General features: G+C 39.8%; 2 protein-coding genes across 6 annotated transcripts in view; both read left to right on the top strand.

Moving 5' to 3' along the window:
* Positions 1-792: 792 nt before the first annotated feature.
* Positions 793-12,574, top strand: LOC102192703 (protein eva-1 homolog A-like). Of its 4 annotated transcripts, none has more exons than XR_001290378.1 (6): positions 793-865; positions 7,692-7,753; positions 8,650-8,839; positions 9,497-9,585; positions 9,701-10,057; positions 10,995-12,574. XR_001290378.1 is itself a non-coding variant. In XM_005733295.1 (6 exons), exons 4-6 carry the CDS (start codon positions 8,737-8,739, stop codon positions 11,105-11,107), a joined length of 573 nt encoding a protein of 190 aa, XP_005733352.1. In that variant the 5' UTR covers positions 793-865; positions 7,692-7,753; positions 8,294-8,415; positions 8,650-8,736; the 3' UTR covers positions 11,108-12,574. The 4 variants fall into 4 exon arrangements, 3 of the variants coding, with proteins under 3 accessions (XP_005733352.1, XP_005733351.1, XP_005733353.1); XM_005733295.1 differs by lacking the exon at positions 9,497-9,585 and adding an exon at positions 8,294-8,415; XM_005733294.1 differs by lacking the exon at positions 9,497-9,585.
* Positions 12,575-14,282: 1,708 nt separating this feature from the next.
* Positions 14,283-20,460, top strand: part of LOC102192211 (XK-related protein 5-like) — an 11,823-nt gene continuing 5,645 nt past the window's right edge. For both annotated transcript variants that reach the window (XM_005733293.1, XM_005733292.1), the window contains exons 1-9: positions 14,283-14,530; positions 16,917-17,006; positions 17,090-17,195; positions 17,333-17,499; positions 18,881-19,014; positions 19,171-19,249; positions 19,425-19,594; positions 20,067-20,178; positions 20,286-20,453. In XM_005733293.1, the coding sequence (XP_005733350.1) occupies positions 14,422-14,530; positions 16,917-17,006; positions 17,090-17,195; positions 17,333-17,499; positions 18,881-19,014; positions 19,171-19,249; positions 19,425-19,594; positions 20,067-20,178; positions 20,286-20,453 (1,135 nt within the window). In that variant the 5' untranslated portion in view covers positions 14,283-14,421. The remainder of the gene's footprint in view (positions 14,531-16,916; positions 17,007-17,089; positions 17,196-17,332; positions 17,500-18,880; positions 19,015-19,170; positions 19,250-19,424; positions 19,595-20,066; positions 20,179-20,285; positions 20,454-20,460) is intronic.

Here is a 20,460-nt window from a genome sequence, read left to right as displayed (position 1 = left end):
ATATATATATATATAAACTTAGATTTACAGTGTGCAGGCGTGATGTGATTTTCTGAAATTTCATGTGATGCGTCTAAATTATAGCACTTTTTTTTCAACACTGCACATGAAATATTGTATTCTGCTTGGTTTCCTGCCCCACTGTCCCTCTTCTTCTCCTCTCCTCAGTGTTTCTCTCTCCTCCCTCCTGCTGAGCGCTCCACATGAAAAACAGACCAAGAGCAAATGAGGAGAGGCAGCGAGTCTTCATTTACAACTGCACATGTGTCCTGCTGTGTGTGCGTTGTTGAGCGAAAGAGGAAAAAGTAGCAGAGTCAGAGAGGAGGGCATGCAGACGTTTGGGAACAGGAGAGAGAGGAGAGAGATTCGGCAGACCTGTCGGGGTCTCTCATGTCACATTTCTGCCCCGAGGAGCTGACCTATGTCTCGCTCTAAAAAGAAAACTAAAACGGAATAAAGGAAAGCTGCACTCTGGAAAACAGTCGGAGCAGTGTACCTTCTCCTCCTGCTGCTACGGCATTAAAGAAAGAAGAACTGAGGGCATGAAAGGAGAATGACTGACATTTTTAATTTGTATCTACATAAGAAAGAGAAGAGGAGATGGAGGCTTTTGGGCCTGTCTGACAACTGTGGGAGGGCAGAGGAGATTTATACTTATAATTGTACTGTTAGTCTTCTTTTGGTATTCTTTGAGAGAAAGGCAAAGAGAAGAGTGGAGATAATAGGAGAGGAGAAAAAAGGGGAGGAGAGAGTCGAGCACAGAGTAGAGGAGTACCGAGAGGAGGAGAAAAGAGAAGACCAGAGTAAAGAGGAAAGGAGGAATGAGAGGACAGGAGAGCAGATGGGCTCTTCAGATTATTAACATGTAAGTACAAACATTTTATTTACATGTGCTGATAACTGCTCATGGTGACACCACTGCTGGTTTTTATATCTGCTTGTAATTATTATGATTTTGTAGGAAGTCTCAAATCTGTCTTTCTCACTGCTCGATTACTTTTCCCTCCATATAATTACTCTTTGTGCCGCCAAGTAATTTCTTTCCTTTCTTTAATTTTCTGTCTTGTTTCCGTTTTTTGTTTTTTTTTTCTAAATCTGCGTGCACACTCTCTCTCCGGTGCAGCAGCAGAGGGAAAGGCCAGTGTCACGTTAGATTAGCATCAGCAGTCACACACACGGGGGAAGAAATATGCTTAAAGTGTGATGAGCATGATGTGGAGGATTGAGCCTGTGCAGGAAGAGCTTTTGTATGTTCTGTTAGTGTCGTGGTGGACTACACCACGGGTCGGAGGAACTATATAGTTTTCTCAACCACATGGAGGAAAACAAAGAGCTATTGTGCCACATAAGAATTTGGCCAGACATGCAAAAAAAGAAAAGAGAGAAAGCATCAGTGTGTATGAAAACAAAGGCGCAACATGTTTTACACCTCGGGCTGGAGTCTAGGAGACTTCACTCGAAAAAAATTAATATATAAGGAGCTTGATATACGCCTTTATTGCTTTCATTGCAGTGATGGGACTAAAAAGATTTAAAATATAACCCTGTGGACTCTGGATAATATCTGGGAAAGGTATCACATGTATGGACTGCAGTGACTCACAGAGATGTGATCAATGAAATTTTGCATCCCCATAGAGTAAATGACTGAGCCATGGGTAGCCATTGATTGCCACACCTATTCTTACAAACTGAAGCATCATCACCGAACAAAGCTGGGAATAACTGCCCAACAAAATACCTGAAGAAAAGCACACTTTATTCTGCCGGCTTCACCTCTGTTATCCAATACTTTGGGCAAAAGTGTTCAAATGTTTAGGAAAATAAAAAATGGTTCACATAAAGTACGACTAGTAATAAAATATTGTATGTTACTGCAGAGCCATCAAAAGAAGTAACAGAGAACTGACTTAATATGTGAGATGATCTAAACTGTAGCTATGGGAATTTCAAAGCATTTCAATAAAGACTTTTATGTGTAATTGATTTTGCATGTTTTGAAAAGAGAGCGATGGACTTTTGATTTTTTAATTTTCTGTATTTTAAAATTAGCATTAAAGCCACTTTCAGCTGCTCCCTTATTCATACGGGGTCACCTCAGCGGGTAGTTCTGCGTGTTTAGATAGTCTTACACCAGATGCCTTTCCCGACGCAACCTCAGAGGGAGTTCTGTGTCCACCGGGGATTGAACCAGGGTTCTTGCTAAAAATGTACATTTATACATATAGTATAACAAGCCACACAAACTTTAATCATATCATTGCAAAATTTCACGTTCTCTGAGCCATAATCCTAGATTATGCAGACCCAATTTAAAACAAATCCAGCCAATCTGACATATGAGATATAAACTTTTAGCATTTGTGAAAACCCCTCCAAGCAAATTCATGAGTTCAGTTAAAGTTTAAATATGTGTTTTAAATTTCTTGTCGGCACAACACAGCGATTAGAGCCGCCCTTGTAGGTAATGCCTGAGCTCTGCTCCTGAATACAGTGGGAGCAGATGTGGGCATCAAATAGGTTAAAGTCGACCTATTTGAGGGGATAAAGCTGAAACCCAGTCAAAGCAGTGAAAGCATCATGGACATCCAGTAATCTTAAAGAAGATCAAGAACTCAGGCATGTACTGTTTAAAAAGCAGTGATGGCCAACCATTGCTCTTGTGTGCCAGATGACCAGTCCTTGGCTAACTCCACTAACTCCTCTGTCTGGGAGGAGGGAGCTGTGTCCCAGGACATGAAAGATGCCAATATCATCACAATCTGGAAGAACAAGGAGGACAGAGGGAACTGCAAAAACTGTCATAGCATATTCATACTCTGTATGGTGAGTAAATCTTTGCTCACCTGGTGCTGAAGAAGCTCCACGTCTCATATTTAGGGTCAGTGTGCATTCAAATCTGAACAAGCTTGGACATGGTTGGCAATCATAGGAGAAGTAGCAAAAAACAGGGACTCTACTACATTACCGTCATCAGGTTCACAGAGCATTCAACATAGAGAGCAGATACAATCTTTTCATGATCCTTGAGAAAAGCCAGCGAACTCCTTCAGTGACAACATGAAGAAGATCTGTGACTGCGACATGCCCATCAGAGTATGCAAGACTATACAAACCACACCTTTATTTTGAAATTTCAGCTATTTTGAATGTTCTTTTCTGGTCATTTGGCCACTTTACTGCGGTCACCTACCTCCACAGTGAAGCCCACAAGAAGCTGTTTGACCTACAAAGGTTAAAAGGTCGAAAAAGGCCTCTTTGCTGATGACACTGCTGTTTCCACGCACGATTGCCAAAAACTGCCTCCAATAACTGACGGACTGGTGTCCTACCTCTTGCACTGCATGCTGTGGGGGTCATGTATGCACTTTATTCTAACGATCAGCATCAAAAAGATAAATATCCAGGGCTGAAATGTTGAATGTCTCTAACATATCAGCATACAATTCAATAAGTATGAAAAAAGACCTTGCAAGGTAAACAAAAAGTGTGGTGAGCACATGAACCTCACATGAACACTTCCACATCAGCAGAAGGAATTTCATGCCTTGTACGGGCACTGCGTTCATTGAATATTCTGCATTTCTTGGAAAGAAAAAGTTCCCACCAGAGATGTTTTGCCCTGAGCAACACTCCTCCAGAAACTAGGCTTTCTCTGATCATGTGCACCATACAGAAGATGGCTGAATCCCCAAATACCTCCTCTGTGAACCTTGAAGAAACACTCACCTGGGCGGACACACCATCACCACAAAGACATATTAGCTACAAACATGATCAGAAAGCCGCCAATATTGACATGGTCACTTGAAATGCTTGAAATGTAGTTGGGTCAGGAGAGCTTCAAAGAAAAACATCTGCTTCAGTGGGATGAAAAGACGAAAGATGGCACGCACAAGTGCAAAAAGCCTGACTGAAAGACCGGCCACTGCCTAAGTCTGTGAACAGTGCCCAAAGGACTGCCACGCCCTTGTACGACTTCACATTCACATGCACACAAGAGCACTGATCCAATGGTTCTGCAGGACTTCGGGTTCCCTACGGGCTTCATATTTATTGGACAAACAATCAGAAAGAAAGTGCTTTTAAGGAAGAAAGCAAAGAAGAGCATCGCAAATCGACCGACTGTGAAGTACAGAGTGAGAAAAAGCCTTTCGCATGTAGTTGAGTCATCAGAGTAAACAGCTTATTATTTCTAGACTGCTGAACAGAGTGTGACTGACTGTAATGAGCTGGCAGCAGGCCAACCGTCTCATACTAATGTCATTACATAACTGTGGCGATCAGCTGGCTGATAGGAATTTATTGCATGACTTTTCATTCATCACTCAACTCTAATACTGATGAACATCTGCTTTTTGTCCCGCGGCTTGTTTGTGAAGGTAGATAGGTGTTACAATTTTTTAAAAGGTGTGATTAATACCCATAACTATAAATTATTAATGATGGTATAATGCTATTTTTTTTGTAACATACAGGAAGCTATACTGTCATATTTAAAGACAGAAAGAAAGAGTAAGCAGGGGAGTGGGCGAGAGAAGGGCAGTCACGTCCTGCAGCATTTACACACAACATCACAAAATGACCCTGACAGTCAGTGACTTTAGAAGGGCTTGGAGGTTGTGTTATGTTTGCTCGTGTTATGTTGCACTTTAATGAAATGCGATTTGCTTTTTTGTTTTTTTGTTCTTTGCTTCTGTACGTCCCGTGATGACAAGTTGCTTTTCGACTCTTTAGTTTGTTTTCTAACATAATTAAAAGCGCGAGGTGTGTGTTTTTTATGCCTAACAGTAAGTAAGGAGGGGACAAAAGTGACTCTCGCTTGGCCCATATTTCCAGAAACGTGACAGATAAAATGCAGATTTGTTCTCTAGTGTCCTCTTAGTTTCTCCCGACAGGTCAAGAGCACTGCGCTTCAGCGTTTTTACAGCTGAAAACATCCAGAGAAATTAGGCCAGTTTGATCTTCTCTCAGAGCTTCATCCATTTTTCATCTGTTCAAGTTTAAATTTCAATGCCGTGTCTTTACAGCTGTGCAGCTCAAGAGCACAACATTCAGTATTTGGCATCTTTGTATTTCTACACAGTTCAGATTTACATGTTTAAAAGTGTCATTGCTCGTTTTTATAAACACTGCCTTTTCATAGGCTGATATCTTTACTGTTGTTTGGCATTAAGAAAAGAGTCTTGGTGAAGTAATCTGATGGAGAACACACAACGTGTATTAAATCTGTGGGGAAATCACATTTATGAAATTAAATAAAGTTTATTTACAGCGAGATTTTATTTGAAGAAGATGCTAGAAAAGAAAAGTCTTTCTGAGGTGCTTTGCACATTTTCTGTGTAAGCATTAAGCATTTTTCAGATTTAATATGTCATTTCTGGAAATTTTGCTTGATTATTATCGTCATCATTTTTTGCAGCTACAGAGAATAAGAGTATCTTAGGACGCAAGTTTTCATTTATCTCTAACAAGACTGTAAATGTCTGCAGGGCTGCGGGTGTTAATGTATAAATTCAGTTTTCTTACACTCTAGGATTATCTTTAGGAAGAGGGAGCTTTTATTAGATGGCCTAGCTGATGGGGGCAGGTTTGTTCTTGGTGCTGTACAAGTAAAGTCATTCAAACTCCATCATACACATTATAAGAATCATGTGAACCATTAAAACTGCAGTCTGCAGAAATACAGAAAAGAAAAAAGAAAAACACTGCTGGAATAGACAGCCCACTCGTGCAGTCATACTTCTACGCTTTAAGCAATGCACGTCCTCCATATGTGTCCTCCATATGTGCTAGGAACATGTCAGAGCTGATTTTTGGCTTCACGCAAGATATAAACTGTGCTCTGAAGGTCTTCTGTTTAACCCACTGCATCTTATTTCCAACACTGAAACATAAATGATCTGTTCTGATATGAAAAGACCTGTGAGTCTTTTGTAACAGGCGAGACTGTGCAAAGTATTTTAGAAACGTCCAGACCATTTCAGACTTGAATTACAATATTCTGAAAGCTTATTCAAATTTTTTATTTTGTCCAAATGACACCAAAAGCCACTCGAGCTTTGAGTTCAGTAACACTGATAACACAGGGGCTATGAAATTTAAATACAGAACTAAACGAGTTCAAACACAATGATTTGTAATTTAAGCTGGTTATTCTAAAGAGTTATTGTTGTATTTCTTCTTACTATTAATTACTATTAATATTGCTTTATTGTAACTTAATAATTTCTCCCCCTGAGATTTAGCTACTCATTTCAGTGTTTAATAATCATCACTTACTGTATATGACACCAACCATCATGTCATACTCTTTATGCTTGAGCTTAAAGAAATGCCCCGGATAGTCTAAGTTTGGATCTTTATGTCCAGACCAAAGGCCGTATATAATACACTCTATTCTGTGGCCTAGATAAAAATAAAAATAAAAAACCCCTTACACTTCTTGTTAGTGTGGGTAATTTATGACATTGTCTGAAGCCCGGACTTGATGGACTGTCTCTCTGAAACAAGCACATTTCCAGGTCAGCGCCAAATGTGCGCATGTTAAAAACCACTTTCATGTTTTCTGCTCACTGACAAGAGACGGTAATAAACCGTAGAGTAAATGTAGACAATTTAAAGGAACAATTCACCACCACTACATTTATTTTTGCTCTGGCCTGTAATTCTATGCATCCGGCTGAACTGTTCTTCAAAGCAAACAAAAAATACATGTGGGGGGAAAAAAAACTTCCCAGAAATCGGTTACTCAAAAACAAACGTTGTTGTAAGCCCTTTCATGTAGAAATCATTTTCTCTGTAAAAAGAAGCGCATCTGTCTGTGCGAAGAGACTCATGCTCATGACAGCATGACAGGAACTAAACATTAACAATGTCCCCTTCGGCTGAGCTGCAATATTAGGTAGCAGCAAAGATTTTAGCTGGAGGATGTAGTTCAGGCTGATACACTAAAACAATCTAAAAGCACGAATAGCACTGTCTGCAAGCCAAAAACATGAGCTTGATTCTAGGCTGTACTTCTTTTAGGCTTTAAAAGGCTGAAAGTTAACGTGATTTAAGTTAGAATTCAGTGTGCTCAAAGCCAAACATCCATCTATGCAGAGCTACAGCCAAGCTGTTTAAGTCCTGAGACATTACTGCAACCTTCTTATGCTTTTATTTTCTTTCCACACATCTGCATTGCAACTTTAGCACATTAGAAATGAGCGCTTTTCAGCACTAAAGTTACTTTGTCAGTTATAAGCTGGTGCACGGCAGCATGTGTGCTTGAGTCTGTTGCCAGGTTCGCAAAGTCTTAATGGGAAGCCTTGAACTCCTGAGCTTTCAGCAACACTCGCAGCTGTTTGTTGCCACCTAGTGGTCGACAAAGTAAGAAATTATTCTGATGTTCAATCTTCACGTTTAAAACAATGTCCACGTCTATGAACTGTTTTGTGTAAAAATACTTGGTTTTGAAAATCTCCACGCTGGCTTTCCTTTACTTCCAAACACCCTCTCTCAAGTGAATGAGCTCTGCACTAAATCGTGTGTGTTCATGTCTGTGTGCTGCACAGATATTGCAAAACTGACTTAAGTGCACAAAAGAATGTGTGAATACATGCATGTTTTTTGTGCCAAAAACAAAATATTATCTGAGGTATGGATGCCTAATTATTGTTTTTTGTTTTTTTCTCTTTTAAACGCTGCAGGAAAACAGCTCAGGCATGTTGATAATGATGGTGAAAACTGGGAGGGAGGTACAGATTGATGGGTAAGGCATCAGTGTTTCAAAGTCCTCTGTGATTAACTTTAACTTGTTAAATGACAGTTTAACCACTTTGACTTGTCTCCATAAAGCCACAGTTTTGATTGTTGTTAAACTGAAAAGGGGTTACCAGGGGTACCTTTATTTTCCACCCTTCCCCTGTACTCACTTTAATGTGGACAACTGGCTCACATGAACGTGTGAAACGTGGTAGATTTGCTGCTCTGCTTGGTACCATTGTTCTATTTCATGATCCATTTGTGGCCAGGATTTAGGGCTAATTATCACTCCTCCACCACCGTGCTTGACACATGCGTTGTTTGCCCTGACATGCATGTTTGGTTTTCACCAAGCATGCTATTGTACATCATCTCCAACTTTGGTCTCTTCTGTCCAAACAACATTGTTTGTTTTGAGGTTTGTTCAGGTGGGGCAAACCTAAGCCCTGCTGCCTTGCTTAGTCATTTTCTAACTGTATTGTCACGAAATGTAATATCATGTTAACTGAGGCCAGCAAAGTATGAGCTGTAACTCTTTTTTTTGCAGTTTCACTGAGCATTGCATGGCCTAAGGTGAATTTGCTGGGACCTCCACACTTGGGAAGATCGTTGCATTGTCTTAGCACTCATTTAAATGCTCTCAACCAGCAAACTGGCAAAACTATAGAGGTGCTCACATTTTCTGACGATCAATCATGTGCATTTGATTAGCAACACCTATTTGCTACTTTCCCTCTTAATTCCTGTAGTGAGGGTATACTTGTTTTTTCTTCTTCTGAGGATTGCATGCAGTCCTGAGAAAACAAACTTGTTCACATGAATGTAGTTTAGCTTTAGTACATGACTTATTGAAGTTACTTACGCTATTCATTTTCTAATTTGTTTCTCATTCTTATGTTTTAGGGTATTTACAGGTTTAAGAATTCAGGGAAAATCCTCCTTATCATGAGGTGCTGAACTGACTTCTGCAGGAAAAATAGTAACCACAACATGAGCGCTCCAACAACAGGAAGCCCAAATATGGAAGTGAAGGTGGTGTCCCAGGAGATGGCATTGCTTAGCAACATACTGGCTGCTTACACCTTCATTGCAGGTACAGTAGGTCCAATTGGAAAAAAAAAAAGAAGCTTTTATGTGGGATTGATGTGATGAGAAAATATTATGTGCTAATTTCTTTAACTTAGCACATAATATTAGCACATAAACCTACTAGGGATATGAAACAAAGAGCAAGAACAGGTCTGTTAAAAGTTTGACATCTGCCTTCAGAACATGTGAAAACTGCAGAAAAAAAGGAATCATTTATCACACTTTGACTGTATTTTCCCACATAGGATGGATTGTGTATCAAATCATGAAGAAAGGATTAGTTCATGAGAGTGTTTGTCTGCATTGTTAGTTTAATCTGAGCCACATGTTTCACAGCTTTCTAACTGGCAAAAATATTACTGCTGCTCTGTTACATTACACTGAACCAAGATGGTTCTTTGATTTACGGCAGTAATATTTCTTTGTAATAACAGTAGACTGACTCATTTTGAAAAAAGCAAGACCTATTATTGATTTCTTTTTTCTTTTTACATGGGAACATACATGCATTTTTACACTATATAAAAGAAGGAAAAGGTTTCACTGGTCTGATCTTCTAGAGACCAAACTAGGGGCTTTAGGGCCCATGCACTAAAATTAATTTGATCTAGAAAACACAAAGCAGATACAAACATGTCAAACATTTTTCTGGCATTGAAAGCTGAAAAGGGATCAGCGACGTTGGCCCACTGGCTCAAAGACAGATGTGTGGAGGTCAGAAGGTGGAAACAGTGTAAAGACAACAGACAGGTGAGGGATGTCTGAAAACGTAGTACATAAAGACTAAAGACTGTGCAGGGAGGGACTGAGAGAAGGATGAAACAGCAGTTAATTTATTTGTTAATTTATCCTGCCTCTCTTACAGACCAACCCGAGAGGACAGCGCTTGTGTTTCTTGGCGGCGTGTGCGTTGGCCTTCTTGTCACACTGTGCGCCATCGTCTTCCAAATACACTGTCGAGCAGACTGCCACTATGGCAACACTAACAATCTTCCCCATCGCCCAAGGAACAGACTCCAACATCGTCGGCATCACAGCTGTCACCACCATCAGCCCGCAGACAGTAACCCAGACAATACTGCCGTCGTCCCCTCTGGAGAGACTGGGCCCACTGGGGAAAGTGAGTCTGAGGACTGGGATGACACAACTGATCCATCAGCCCGGAGACGCAGACGCTTTGAGAGATCCCTAATGCACGCCACCATGTTCACATCGGCTGAGGGTATCTGTGGCAGACACGTACACCACTGACGCACACCAATGTCACCATCCACACACTAAGACATCATTCACACATTCAGCAAGCTGTTTCCTTTAAAATAAGGTCTCCTAATTTGATAACCCACACATCATATGACATCATAGTATTGCTGTGATTCAGATGATCCGATCCTTTAGATATGAATCGTAGTCCAGTGAAATGTTTTAATAAAAAGCAGTTTTGAAAGTACATTTACTCAAATAGCAGACTTAACATAAAGTTATTGTGTTGTGCTTCTTTTAACACATGCTCCTCTGTATTTCTGATTCATTATGCATCATTTTACTGCAACACAAACATCAGACAGGCATGCACTCCTAAATTTTTCTCAGCTAGCTGCATGGCAATTTGATTTATTTATTCATTTTATTGGTGAAAACAAGCTTCTATAGGACGTAGACACATAAAGGCAGACTCTGTGTTTATAACTTATTGGTGGATTAGAAGCCCAATAACATAGTCCACAAACTAGCTAACAGAAACCCAGACATAACACTCATCTGGAAAGTGTTTACCAAAGTCTACAAAAGACTCATTTTCTCATAGACTTCAATACCAACAGCCTTCTTTTGCAACCAAAGGTCACCCCTGCTGGATTAGAATGCAAGTTTAAAGCACGTCTGGTTTCCCCTTTCAGACCTGGAAGCCATCTTTTATATACTGTTTGTTCACCCATGTTGCACAGTGTCCACAGCAATGAATTAATTAGAATAAGACTGCTGAAATCTCACACTGTGTTGGTGTGACGCTCTGGTTATGTCTCTATGAGCACGGCAGCCAGACATAATCACACACACATGCTCCTATCTTCAAATAGAATAATAAATAAATAATAAATCTGACAGTAACATGAATGGACAGTGTCCATAAAACTTATTCTGTGTATGTGTGTCATCAGAGCTGGACCGGGCCCAGAGGCTAGAAGAGCGGGAGAGGATCCTCCGAGAGATCTGGATGAACGGACAACCAGACATCAGTACAGTCACTCAAAGTCTTAACAGATATTATTGAAACAACAGTAAACAGAGAGATGCGCAGACTGAGATACAGACTGAAAAAAGAAGGAAACAAACATACAGCTGATGGATGGAAACGGATCTAATAGCTATATAGGTGAATAAATACTATATGACACGAATAGCCATCAGCTTACTGGACTGATGTATTGTGCCAATGTGACTCTTGTGAAACTGTCACTGAAAGAAATGCCTGGAGAAGTCCCTCTACTGTGTAAATTAATGAAAACATATGAGCTGCGATAGTTCAGTCATCCAACAAGAGACAGCAATGACATTTTTGGAAGAAGAATGCCCCGAAACATCAACTGGTAGAGACACAAAGAGCACAGATGACCACCACTGCTGCCAGCCGTAGCAGATATTTCAGAGAATCTGCGATATGTAGCTGCTGCCATAAAGTCGCTGGGATTTTCTAACTTTTCTATTATTAACAAGTGCTTTGAGAAGTATAGCAAACAGGGGGCATAACAGAGGCTACAGCTGTGTGTGAGTGTACAGTCTGAAATGAAATGATGAGATTAAGCAAGCTTTTAGCTGCTTTCTTATTCACACGGGGTCACCAAAGCAAGGATCTTGGCTTGTTAAACTGATCACAATCCAACCATCTGTACTGGAAAGTATCAGCTTTTTAACAGCCACTTTTCTATCGGTGCATTAGATTACCAATTTACTAATGGGAATGTTTTTAATTTATTCTGTCAACTTAATTTAATGATGACTGAATTTAAACAGAATCTAATGAAAGATTTTAAACAATAACTTATTGTTTAATTATTGTCAATACTATTCTCTTTAGTACTTTGTTTTAAGGCCAAATAAAAGCAAAAACATTTGCATAACATTTGGATTAATTTTCAATCAGTGGTTCTCAAACCTTTTCTGGTACGCCCTACTTAATCCTACTCCACTAACATTGGGTGATTGTCATCTATGTAACTATAGTCACATGATTTTCATTGTATTGCTTTAGAGCCTTTTTTTAGGGTCCCCATGATACCTTTTTTCGTTTAATGCAGTAACTCAGTGCCCCACAAGTGGCATCTACCCACAGTCTGAGAACTACTGTCTTAAACACTGGTATCAAGATATGGTCCACGTTTTTGCACTTTTCTCATCTACTCTTATTTGTTTGTGAACCTGCTATAATCCCACTGTGAGTTCTGGAAACTGTAAAATTAAAGGCAACAGAAGGGAAAAAGTGTAAATGTGGTGAGATAGATGTAAAACTTCCACTCTACAGAGCAGCATAATAACTCGATGCACAGATGGAGATATACTGGTGCTTATATTGCTAGAATTCTGAATCTCCTAATGACTGTGTACTAATAATTATGACAGAAATTGCTTAGGATGGCAGCTAATCAGCTGCAGGTCTTTCTGCATATCACACAATGTATTAGCAGCTCATGCTCCATTTAAATCTGTGTTGAAGAGTTGAAAAAGTGAATAAACTTTAATTTCAGTGGTTTTTTTGGTCTGTTTTGGGTCCGTGGTACACACCTCTACTAAGTTTGTTGGCAGAATCCATGATGGTGAGGGTTACAGTTTGAATGTACACTTTTGAATTGTGCCAATAAGAACAACATAACGAGGGCATGTGGTCCGGGGAAATGGTGTGTACAGTCACCTTTAACGACTGGAAAGAGTCTAATTGTAATTTGAACAAAATAATTTGAACAAAAAATTTTTATGTTCCTACAGTGCATGAAATTCATTTTAGTTAAATTTATTATTGTTGAGATGATACGATCTAGCAAGGGTGGTTGGTGATTCTAAATTACCCATGTGAGTGCAAGAGGCCATACGGTGTTACTTGTGACAGACTTGTCCAGGGTGTATCCTGGCTCTTGCCCTCTGACAGCTGGGATAGGCTCCAGCCCACCTACTATTATACTACTAGTTATAAAACCATATGAATTTTATAAATCCATTAAATTGGAGGGAAAAAGATGTCCATGACAAGTTTTATGTTGACCAGACTATATTTTGTTGAACACTCCAAAAAATAACTCTTTAAATGAACCTAAAATAATCATGGAACAGAGTTACACTTTAATAAATGGCTTTCTATTCTGGACTTGACTGCAGCAAATAAGTTTATTCAACATTAATCGATTAAGTTGGTCCAACTCAAGTACATTAAGTTGGAATAACAGCATTGCATGATGGTAAAATAAAGCAATTTAATCATGTGGAAATCCTTTCCATGATTTTTTTTATGTTCATTCAAGTAATTATTTGAATGAATACCAAAGCCCAAACACCACAACCCTCGGCTTTGAGTGTATGCCAAGGGTTGTGGTGGACAGGGAAGTGGTTTGACAAAGAAGAGAAGCTCTGAATGTAGGGCATAAAGCATGACAGAATCACCTAGAGAAAGGTTTTGACCTTGATATCGCCACTGCAGGTACCCACATACTTAGTTGCACAAAAACGTGATCATTTAATGGACAAAAACCAGTGCAAGCAGTGTACTCTATTATTTACTGTGACGCTGTCTCTACTGCCATCTGGTGTCCAAAATATGCCTCTGCAGCTCATCTTGGAAAACTCAGCCATAACCATTCACCCCATTATTTATGTACAGCTGTATAAATGTAATAAATAAATAAATAAATAAATAAAGGGAAAAGCAAAATTTAATTAAACCAAAACAGGATAACTGTACAGTAAGCTGAAAAATATATGTCTAACATAAATGCGCAAAGCTATCATTTCACCATCATAAGATCACCCTACCTAATGCATTAATTCAGGTCAAGTGGCTTTATTGTCATTTCAACCATGTACAGTGGTAGAGTACACAGTGAAGCAAGACAACGTTCGTTCAAGACCATGGTGAAACCTATAATATATAACAGACGATCAACACAGGACTACACAAAGTGCAAAGGCAGTGCAACACCAGACAGAACGATACAGACACAACACACAATTCTTGACCTATGAAGTTTTATGTCTTGAATGACAAAATGTCAAAACAAAAATGACTGAGCAGAAGATTGCAGGGAAAAATCATTTCGCTTTTACAATTTCAGTCCAAAATCTTAGCTTAGAGAACAACTTCATATTTATCTGATTTGACTGTATAAAAATCTAGGCAATACCAATGCATCTTACTAAGTCCTGAAACATCGGTGCTATCGCTTTAACGGGACGAGCGCTGACGCCGGGACGGGGACACGGGGCTGGGAGAGCGGGTTGCTGCAGCTACACTCCCGACCGAGACCAGAACAGCACGGACCGGCCTGAAGACTAGCACGCTGTTATCCCCGAAAACCTCCCTTTTCAGGGTTTAATTCCACGATGCGAGACTATTCGGCCACCCCCAGTAATGGAGGGGCCTGCATGCCGTGCTGCCAAGTTTGCGTCTTCTTCTTTACCGCATTTCTCCTGGTTGCAGAGAGGACGGCGCGTGAGTCCTACCTGGGACACATACATCTACATCCATACATGCAAAACATATGCACACACACATAACTGAGCATTATGCCTCTGTCGCTGTTTTGGCCGATTGTGATCACCTACCTGTGCGAAACGCTGCCTTTTTTTTTTTTTACTTTACTGTGTGTGCGTGCGCGTTTGTGCGTGCTTTTCTGGCCGCGGCGTGTGGATGTGCAGTGTGAGGACTACAGTGGATGCAGAGGGATGGCCTGGATGAGACAGGGGGGGGTTAGGGTGACATCTTGTTCTACGTTAAAATACAAAGTTGTGCATTTGTTTTTACTTCAGCGTCTCCGTTGTGCTTTCATGAATAATAGAGCCTCAGCAGAAGTCCGCAGTCACAGCGTCTCTTTCCTATTTTTGTACCCCGCTCGTTATGAAATCCTGTATGCGGCAGGACTGCTGACTCATGTCAGACTTTTCCTATAATTTGAACTGTGCCTTTTCTTGGTCTGGGTGATAAAAACAAAGGGGAGCCATGTTGTCATATTTCAGCGCTCTTTTTTGGAGGTACATGAATGGACGGAGGGGATGGGCGTACCCCAGGACGGGGCCTAGTCTGTCCGGACAGCCCGCCTGTTTCGGAGCTGAAACGATTCAGATTACATGTATGCAGGGATGGAGGGAGGCAGAGCTGCAGAGCCTCAGAGAGTGTGATGTGGAGAGGAGAGGCATCAGCCGGCCTGTTGTCAATGAAACTTGGATGGGATGAAGTGCACAACAGAGGTCAATGAGAAAGTGTGGAGACACACTGCAGACTGAAATGTGCATGTTTTGGCAATGATCCACTGATCACATGCTTTAGGTTAGTCCTGACATAAACAATCCTATAGAAGAGAGTGCAACGTTAGCTTTAACACATGCACACAATATATCTAAAATCAGAGTCAGTGTAATGCCAAGAGATCAGCTGTTCTTAGAATGGGTGTATGTGGGTGTATGCACTGCAGTAATGTTGTAGTTTATGAGGTTGGTATAATCACTCTGCCCTTCTATTCAAGACTAGGGTGGTACAGCAAGCAACACAGCTGCCCCCAAAATATGAATCCCAGCAAAGAACACAAGAAAAAAACAACAACACTGAACCATTGTTCTGTGTGGCAAAGATTAAAATTTATTAACCAAGTACCAACAAAGAGGATCCAGCAATGTTACAGATGCAAGAAGAAAGCAAATGCCATGTAAAAAATAAAAAATAGGAATTTTCTTAGTATTAGAAGTTCAGTTATCTGCACAAAACATTTAAGCAAGTAATTAAAATAAATGGGAGAGAATCATTACAGAGCTTCCTTAGCTTTATTAAAAATAATAATAATAACACTTGCAAAAACTGGAAACAGTTTGAAAAACTGAGCTTCACAGAGCTGCAACAGGTTACCTGCAGGACACATAACTGTAGTAAAGCAGAACAAACAGAAAGCTCAGCGGCCCAATGAGGAGGAACACTTGATCTCAGGATTTAGATGCATCTCCACTGCTGAGCAGATGGTGTTCAGGTGTCTGAGATCAGACAGTCAGTGAATGCAACAATCATGCTAATCATATAATTGCATGTGCTGGTGAGGCTCATCCAAATAACATCTGGTTTAGGCAGTATCACTCACTCATGTGAAAGTAAAGATATGAGATTTGAAAGGACAAGGACATGGGGAATTCTACTTAATTAAATGTTTCTTACATGTACTTATTACGCCGGAGAGCAGAACCATGTTACTGTGCACTGTGTTTTGTTTCAATGACCATTTGAATTTGGCAAAGTTGATCTTATTTTAACAACTTTCTGTACTGTTTGATTTGTGAGTTAGTTGTTATATTTTATATTTAAAAAAAAGGTCAAGCGTGTTGTGTGCAAAGTCATAATCAGCTGAGTGCATGTTCATGTCAGAAAAGAATTTAGGTAGAAATGGATCAGTATACTGACCAGTGATGATTTATCTGTTCTTTCACATTAATTTTGCTCTGGCCAAATATTCAAAGAAAGGAGAAGAAGAGATGAATGCTGTGAAAACAAAATAAGCAAAAAGGGAAAAATATTGGTATTTTTATTTTACTGTTAGGTTTGTGGGATAAATTATTATTTTTAACATCTAACATCCCTGAGTTTCACAGTTTCACAGTTCATTGTTAAACCTAAGAGCACTTTATGTCATGTTATGTAAGGCCACTGTGAGATGTAGCCTATTTTACAAAACAGTTTATTTAAGTAACACTCTTAAATATACTTCACTCACTACTTAAATAAATGCATGTAGTGCCTGCATGTGTATTTCAGGTTGTATGGCAAGTTTTTTTTGTCTGAGTGTTTGCAGCCTGTAAGCGTGACATGCTATAGGTAACATCTTTCCCTTTCTCCTCAGTGATCTACTGCTTCGTGTACTATCTGTGGATCGGTCACAACTACAACTATGGCTATCTTGCTGGCTTCACTGCCCTGTTCCTGCTGCCAGGTGACTACATCTACAACAAACAGATCAATAAATAACTCTAGAAAAACAAATTGTTATTCATTTTTATAATTCTTTATGATCAGGTTGGGGTCCCCAGTGGCTGAGTTACCTTTGGTACCTGTCAGACGGACGAATTCGCAGGAAGTCTCTCACCTGGACACACATACTGCATCTGGGACTTTTCAAAAGGTAATAATTAATTAATTTAATCAGTCAGTGTCCAATAATCAGGTTTAAGTTCCAGATTTGTATGATCATAAATGAGAAAGGTCTCTCTCTCTCTCTTTGTATAACTCTTAATTTATTTTCATCTTTGGTTTTCACAGGCTGTGGGAGTGCATGCACCTGCCAGATGAGGATACGTACAGTGAGATCATGCAGCAGGCTGATGCATCTGCCATACGTCTGTTCGAAGCCTTGGTCGTCACCCTCCCCGAGACGCTACTCCACGCTTATGTGCTAATTTGTACTGATATAGGAGTCAAATCTCCAGGTAGTCAGAAACCAGAAAGCGTGTGTTCAAGTTTGATAATAAGATCAGAAAAAGGACATTTAATTAAACTTTAACTCTTTATTGTCATTGCACAGTCATACTTTCTACAATAGTACATAGGAGTAGGAGTACTGTCTCAGATTGGCGGTAAAAGAAAAGCAAGTAATAATCACAATAAATAACATATTTACAGAATAGGATGTGTTATATGTGCAGAATAAAATACACAAAATATGGAGAGATAAAAATATATAATGAAAAAATAAAAGGAGGTAATCAGTTGTTGTAAATTTGGAGTCTGGATAGTATTTGTTGGTGGTGATGTTACTGGTAGCCAGTAACATCACCACTTACTGTCGGAGTGTACCTATGCCTATCTTACAGCAGTGGATAGGTTCATAATGCCTCTCTTATGGCCTTTGGCTATGCAATCAAGATGAAATAAAAGTTTAATGTGAAAGTGCTGCAACAGGACTAACAACCTTCAGCTATAAAAAAAATCTCAGTGTTGGATACTTGTTGTAGTCTTTTCTAGCTTAGTCTGCCTGTTTATTTTTTTGTATTATTTCCAGATGGAACATTGAGCTATTAGTGAAATAAATCCAGTGTGTGCTAACTACTCACTGCTAAGCAGCGGATAAACAAATTTACTCTCAGATAGTTTTGAGAAGATGGTAGGGACTTAAATTAAGATGAATAAGAGAGACCTTAGCTGGCTGTAAGGTCTCTCTTATTCAGAGAGTTTTGAGATTAATGTAGTTTTTTTTTTAAATAAAAATATTCAAATTGTTAGCTTTGAGAATAAAGAAAGGTGTGCAACAGGGCTCTTTTCTAGGACCACTTTTATTCTCAAGTTAAGTGATCTAAGGTTAAATTTAGAAAATGTACAGTTTAAGTGTTGCTTCACGGTGTAGTCATTTACACTTCGGCCTATCACATCAGAAAATATCCCCAGTTCCTGAACTGGAGGAGACAGATTCCTTAGGGGTTAGATCACAAAGGGCATGTGCTCTAAAAGTCATCTACTATGATCTACTATGGCTTGTGTATAAGGGAAGAGCTGAAATAAATCTTTAAATAAACAGTGTCATTTAGTTTTTGACAGTACCCTCAGCTGACCAGGTAGTTCATAACATACTTGTTTTGTGATTTATTTAAAATAATAATGTTAAAGTAAATGTTAACAGAGAACTAATTCAGAATATACCCTTTTAACTGGTATTGCTGCTGTAAATCTGATTCCAGCATTATGCCTGTGACAGTTTTGTATCTTGAAGTCTTGTGTCAGTGTACTCATATTTCTTGTCCTTGTTCTCTTTCTCTCTCTCTCTCTCTCTCTCTCTGTCTCACTCTGACACACACTGTTTCTCTCTCTCGCCAGCCTCAGTGTGTTTTGCAGTGTGTTTGGTTTCTCTTGGCTGGGCCTTAGTGCTCTATGCCAGAGCCTGTTCACTCATCAGACCAGGACACTTGCAAATGACACCAGCTGCCATGCTCTGTCGACTGCTGTGGAGGGTGGGCATGTTTAACAGCTTTCGCAACAAGCAGTGTTTACAACATAGTATCTAACAGTATCAGTAATGCTACTGCGTCTGTGTTTGGCATGTCATAAGCATGTGTTTTGTTGTTTTGCTTGTGTTTTTGGTACACGTATGGTTTCTCTTTCTGCAGGTCAGTATGTTGGGATCCAGGTTTGCCATTCTCATGCTCTTCACACGTATCTTCAAACAGTGGATCCTCGGGGTCATCGGTGAGTCTTCACAGCCAGTTGTGGGCAGCTAGGGATAGCCTCTGTCTTTGACATCACACAGAATGAACAGTAGAAAAACTGTTTGAAACTTTGACCCTGTTTAATATGAGCATCCATCACTGTAACAGTGTACAAAAAAAAAAGAAAAAGCATAAGAGGACTGTGTCTGTTTCAGGTGTCCACTGGCTGGGAGCAACTTTTTGGATGGTGTCCCAGCAGACGGATATCATAAGGTCAACAAGCCGATGGAGGCTCTTCAATCTTGTTCTGGGAGCTATTCACATCTTCCTCTTCCTCAACGTGAAGTACGGTCAATCTAGATACCGCATGGCTGGGTTTTATCTGGTATGTGTGTTTGTGTTCACTTCAAGCTTGTCTGCTCATGATATTGTGGGTTTAATATGCCGGGGGCTCTGACAAAACAGAGACACTGTAACAAATTACATTTGAAAAAGAAAAGCTGTAAGTTTAGTACATCATCAGAAACCTGAAAGCATACATAATATTTGAAAATGACTTTGAAAATGATTGCATTTCAGCTGTGCAGAGCTTTGCTTTTTACTTTAGCGTTTAGGTGGAATACATAAAATGCTGAAAATTTCACATTAGTACTTTTTTCACAGACGGCTTTTTACCGTGCTAACAAAGATAGTTACTCGCATTATTGGGATCATAGAGTGTTTTTCAAATGTTTAATCTTTAATATTATTTGAGGGGAAAAACATCCAGCAGATGCCATGCATTAGCTATAAACGATTCAAATGTCAAATCAGTGTAATCTTGATTTGGGATTGGATGTCTGTTTATTCTTCCTCAGGTTATGTTCTTAGAGAACGCTTTTCTTCTTCTGGCATCCTCCTGGATGTTTGCCATGGTTTCCTGGGATACTGTGGGAATCCCAGCTGCAGTGTTCTGCAGCTTCCTCATTGGTGAGACGCAGAACATGTGCAAATTCAAGTTATAAAAAGGGAACACAACAACTTTTTCAAGGCCTCAATGTTCCTCTTCCTGACACTTGTTTTTTTTTTGTCTTTAGGAGTGATAGCATTGGTGCTGTACTATCGTTTCCTCCATCCAAAGTCTTTTGAAATCTTCCAGAGTATTCGTCACAGGGGAATAGCCGGGGCCTGCATGGAGCGTGGCTCTACACTCTCATTAGAGGAGAAAGTCACGCCCACTTTTCATCGACATGCAACACTGTCTGGTCTGTT

The sequence above is a fragment of the Pundamilia nyererei genome, unplaced genomic scaffold, assembly GCF_000239375.1.
Source record: "Pundamilia nyererei isolate P.nyererei 1_Seehausen unplaced genomic scaffold, PunNye1.0 scaffold00051, whole genome shotgun sequence".
Lineage (NCBI taxonomy): Eukaryota > Metazoa > Chordata > Actinopteri > Cichliformes > Cichlidae > Pundamilia > Pundamilia nyererei.
The sequence above is the reverse complement of the archived record's forward strand: the minus strand, read 5'-3'. Positions and strand labels throughout refer to the sequence as shown.

Coding starts and splice junctions, on each gene's coding strand:
- LOC102192703 (XM_005733296.1), top strand. CDS start 8,737: ATGAGCGCTCCAACAACAGGAAGCCCAAATATGGAAGTGAAGGTGGTG. Junction 8,840..9,700: donor TGCTTACACCTTCATTGCAG/GTACAGTAGGTC, acceptor CCTCTCTTACAG/ACCAACCCGAGAGGACAGCG. Junction 10,058..10,994: donor CATGTTCACATCGGCTGAGG/GTATCTGTGGCA, acceptor GTGTGTCATCAG/AGCTGGACCGGGCCCAGAGG.